Source organism: Microtus ochrogaster (assembly GCF_000317375.1).
Source record: "Microtus ochrogaster isolate Prairie Vole_2 chromosome 6 unlocalized genomic scaffold, MicOch1.0 chr6_random_2, whole genome shotgun sequence".
Taxonomy (NCBI): domain Eukaryota; kingdom Metazoa; phylum Chordata; class Mammalia; order Rodentia; family Cricetidae; genus Microtus; species Microtus ochrogaster.
In genome coordinates, this window is record NW_004949095.1 from 177164 (window position 1) to 182424 (window position 5261).

The 5261-nt window shown below is 37.2% G+C and overlaps 1 protein-coding gene across 3 annotated transcripts in view; it reads right to left on the reverse strand.

The window, feature by feature from the left end:
* The window catches only part of Swt1 (SWT1, RNA endoribonuclease homolog), an 85165-nt gene that overhangs the window by 6547 nt on the left and 73357 nt on the right, over positions 1-5261 (reverse strand). For 2 of the 3 annotated variants that reach the window (XM_013352480.2, XM_026787626.1), the window contains exon 19: positions 2443-2507. The exons of the other annotated variant lie outside the window; for it this stretch is intronic. In XM_013352480.2, coding sequence (XP_013207934.1) covers positions 2443-2507 — 65 coding nt within the window. The remainder of the gene's footprint in view (positions 1-2442; positions 2508-5261) is intronic. 3 annotated transcript variants of the gene reach the window in all.

Consider the following 5261-nt stretch of genomic DNA (forward strand, 5'->3'; position numbering starts at 1 on the left):
GGCAGGCGGATCTCTGTGAGTTCGAGACCAGCCTGGTCTACAGAGCTAGTTCCAGGACAGGCTCCAAAACCACAGAGAAACCCTGTCTCAAAAACAAAAAACAAAAAAAAACAAAAAAAAATTTTGGCTTTGAGTTACCCTAGGTCTATTTCCTATACTTAAAATTTTTGCTGCCAATTCTTTCCAACAACTCAAAAATAAAAAGTTTTTAAAAAAGTCTTGTACAAGGTTGGAAACAGCAGAGATGAAAATGTTTTCTTATAAAATTCTTTAAAAAAAAAAAAAACCAAACCCAACAAAAACAAATAACCAAAAAGAACAAGTCCATATTCCTATCCTTGGTCATTTACTCTACATTTGAAAACAAAAGAAAGTATCCTTCAATAACCAAATCTATTTCTGTATCCTTCGTTTTCCTTCCCTTCCCTACCAGTGTTAGGAGGGGCTCCCTCTCCTCTTTAGCCTGGTGGTGCTAAGCTCCTTCCCTTCCTGTGAGTCAGTTATTTCCTGCAGCAAGTTGTCAGTGCAAAAGGCTGCTGGGTGTAGTTAGTGTGGTGACAGAGTTCCTGAGTTCCTTCCCTCAGGACTCACCTGGTGGACAGATAACCAGCCTCTGAATTCCATTCTCCAGCACCTCCATGTGTCACATCCCTTGAGCACTCACTCACCTCTTGGTAACAGGGCCCTTACAAACATGAGAAGCAGCCCATTACATTTTTTGGATACTACCTAACTGCAAGGTGGTTCTTCCTTGGTGCCTATAAAAGCCATTTATCTGAGTCCAAGTTAAAATGAAAACTATTTCTACTTTCTTCCTCTGATAGTCTTATTAAGTTGCTACACCTAGCTTAAATATGTGATCTTCATGTCTCAGCCTTCTAAGCAGCTGAGATTACAGGTATGCATCACACCCACCTAACACTCTAAGTTCACATAGAACAGATAGATATGGCCCATATTTTTGGACACAATCATCTATAAAGATAGATGGTGATGCATGTCCACAGTCCCAACTACTACAGAGGCTCAGACAAGAGGATCTGCTGGCCCTTACAAGTTTAAAACCAGTCTGAGCAATACAGTAAGACTTTGCCTCAGAGAAATAAAAAAAGATCATACATACATGCATACATGAAAAAACCTTGAGGTTGAACATTTGAAAAATCACTTTAAACTATACAATTGATAAATTAACTTATGCTTTTTACATATATGAAATATTTTGTACCAATAAAAGTTAAAAAAAAATAATTAAGAGGGGTTGGGAGACAACTTTGTTACCATGCTTGCCATGAAAACACGAGAACTTGAATTCAGACTTCCAGCTTCCACATGAAAAACCAAGCATAGCAGCATCTGCCTATAATTCTCATGCTATGGGGGCAGAGATAGGCAGATTTCTGGAGCTTAGTTGCCAGACACTATCTCAAAAATAAGGTGGAGAGCGATTGAAGAAGAGAGCCGACCTCCACTGCTGGCCTCTATGAGCTTACACATCAATGTTAACACACACACACACACCATAAAAAATAAGTTTGCCCTCACACAGTGATAGTAAGCAGGGTAAAAGTTTGTTATAGATATGCTGGGGGACATTATTTATTACAGCAGATGACAATATTCAAGGTGTCAACCTACTAGTTTTCTGATGGACGAATCTCGTTTTGCAAGGCCTGCGAGAAATATAGAGTCCTGAATATCTTTTGCTTCTGTCTATAATTTTACAAGTACTAAATTGTATTCTTTCCCTAGTGGCTATGAGGAATTCCCCACAGCCTGTATCTAATGTATGGGTATCTCATGAATACAATCTTGATCTACTGGACATTTTATCTGTAGATTATCAAAAAGGTAGCTCCTCCTTAGCTGTATTGTCAAATTGATATTAACACAGCCTATTCAGAGTCTTGATAATAAATACAAAAAGATGCTACTCAAGTCAGGGGTTATAAGTTTCTATTAAGCACTTTATGGCAGAGGCAGGTTGATCTTTGTGAGTTCAAGGCTAGCCTGGTCTCCAAGAGCTAGTTCCAGGACAGGCTCCAAAGTAACAAAGAAACCCTGTCACGAAAAACAAATACAAACAAAAAGAGCCATCAAGTGACATAACTTCAAAGTAACTTTAGATCAGACCAGGTGCCTTGCTAATGGGTTTCAAGATAAACTATTCACAGAAAAGTAAAATCTTATTTACAAGAACACATAGCCAGCTGTCTGATTTGTTGAGTCAAGGTAAATAATGCAAAGCAACTTAATTGTGACACCAGGTCTAGCTGATAACCTAGGATGGTGATTAACTTTCCATATTTTTTCCCCTCTAAAAAACCATAGGTAGAAATGCTGACTCTGTGGCTTTCTCTCAGAAACCTGGGTGCGGTCTAGGAACTGGCGCTCCATAGTCAGAGTTATAGATATCTCATTATCACATATAGATGTGCTTACCGATACTCAGTCTGAGAAACACAATCATAAAGTTCCTGGGCAGTAAATCTGACATTTTTGCTTACCTGAAAAGAACCAAAATACAGTTATTAAGGAGATATGTTAAACTAAATGAGCAATGAAAGCACAATTAAAATGGGGGATATTCTGAGAGCGGGATATCAGATCTTCAGTCACCACCTAAATGAAAACTAAGACAGGAATAGGAAGAAGTTTGGTGACTAAAATGTTAATACTGAAGTATGTGTAAACGTTAGTCCTATTATTACAACTCAATCTAGTCCCAAAACTAGAAATAGTAGAAACAAGATGGATCTAAATTAACAGGAATCTTTAAAAAGCACATTACTTTGGCATTCAATTGTACAGAAAAAATACTGTAAGCTGTGTGGAAAGGTCTGATTTAGGAAAAGGTTGGACTCACAGGTAATTCTGCCCCTCCCTCTTTTCTTCCCCTCATTCCTTCCTTCCTTCTTTCATTTCATTCATACATTCCTTTTCTTCCTCTCTCCATATTTCCTTATGGCTTTAGGAATCAAACTCAGAGTTTTATACAAGCTAAGCAAATACTGAACTTAGAGCTATACTCTAGCCCATAAATACTTCCTAAAAACCTGTATTTTAAAGTGTTATCCAAAGACATAATTTATAAAACCACAAATATAAAATTAGTATATGATTGAGGGTTGGGGGAGGAATTTTATAAGCTCATGGATCATCATGAAAAAAAAAGAGGGATGATGGGATAATATATTTATAATTGTGAGTTACTGTTTTTAGACAAATATTGGTATTCATTCTTGTATACTGATACAAAGTTAAATTATATTGACTATTGTATGCATGCATGTTTCTACCTCTGTTTAAAATATTTTTTATGTATTGACATATATTGTATTGACATATATATTGTATATATTTACCATATTGCAGTGTACATTTTTACCTCTGATTAAGATACTTATATAATGTTTATGTATTGATATATATTTACCATATTGCAATGTATATTTGTACAGTGTTTATATTTGGAGGTCATTATCCTCATTTGTTACACAGTTGTTTATTGTCTTAGTCTCTAAGTTAGATAGATATTGAGAATTATATAGATTAATAGTCATCTAAGTTTGTCATTTATAATTAGACTGATCAGGTTCTTTAGATATATAGAGATTATACTCAGTATAGATAATCTTCAACCTCTTCAAAGAGCTGTAGAAAATGGCCTTTAATCTAACTAAGAGTTTCGTGATAGTGAGACACAATTGCTCCTGGCAACACCGCTCTATTCCCGAGAGAATGTTGAGCACCAAAGACACTCCACCTGGAGCCTTTCTTTTTGGCAGAACTGGCCTTGGGGCAAAGAAATGCCCATACCTCAACCACTGACAAAGATACAGAGTGTTCATCAATGGATAAAACAGGACTGTCATATCCTGCCAAGACAGGGTAAGATAGTTTTGAAAAGTTGCTTGCCTTTCAAAATGGTATGTCAGTTATGTTAGGCCTTAGCCAAAGTTGGTTGCTTCAACGCTGCTAATGTGACTTTGGGTGATTGCCCAGGTAGCTAGTTGTCTCTGTGATTTGTTGCATGTTTTAGAAGTTGTTTCACTGAACTTCCTAATTACCCAGGTAACATTATTTCCCTTCTCAGATCTTCGATGGGGTTGAAGACTATATAAATGTAGTTACTTTTCTTTCATGACTTGGCCAAGTTATTTATTATACAAGACCTAATCTAGTTAGAATAGGATATTTGTACTTATTGTATATAATTTCATAGTAGGTTTAGAACTCTCTTACTTAAACAAAAGGGGGAGGTGTTGCGGGAGGTCCTTCCGCTCCTCCAGCCTATAGCCGCTGAGATACCAGCCCATTGGGGCGTGGTCTCTCTCTCTTTAAAAAAGCGGCCACTTCCTTCTCTCTCTCTCTTCACTTCCTGCTCGGCCGGCGACTAGACTCCCTTCCTGGTTGTACAGAGGACTGACGGTGATCTGTAAGTTTTTTCCCCTTTAAATAAATACTACCCTATTAATCATAATTCCAAACTGCTGTGGCATTGTTTGTGACTTACGCCTTCAGTCAATCATTCAAACTCCTGTACACCTGAAACACAAAATGAAGGAATCTTGGTTTTTTTTTTTTAATTTATTTTATCATTAGTGTGTGAACAACTATCAGGGAAAGAGGCCAATGTTGAGAGCCAGTTCTCTCCTTTTGATGTTGGGTTCCAGGAATGAAACTTATATGACCAGGCTTGCACAGCAAGTTGTCCTAAAATATTTATTTCTTAAAACTCCCTATTTCTGATGCAGACAATGTTGTATTTTTTTAAAGATTTTTTTTATTAATGATGTATACAGTGTTCTATGTACCCCTGCCCACCAGAAGAGGACACCAGATCTCATTAAAGATGGTTGTGAGCCATCATGTGGTTTCTGGGAATTGAACTCAGAACCTCTGGAAGAACAGTAAGTGCTCTTAACCTCTGAGCCATCTCTCCAGCCTGACAATGTAGTATTTATGTACAAGGAAGAACCTTGATATTTGTATCAGGAAATTTTGTGTGTCTTTTTGTTTTTGGTGCTAGAGACTGAACCCAGGGCCTTACTAGCCAAGTACACCCAACGAGATAGACACCTGCCCACAGAATTTCATTTTTAAAGGTGTACCTACATTGTTCTTAATTCATAATCCTCCATCTTCTTCAGCAAACTGCCCACCAGAAGGTGTCACTTCAGTGGGTGGTAAATTCAATAAATAATATAGTACTATAGCCACCACCGCCCGGCTGATTTATAATTCTTTAATTTTTTTTA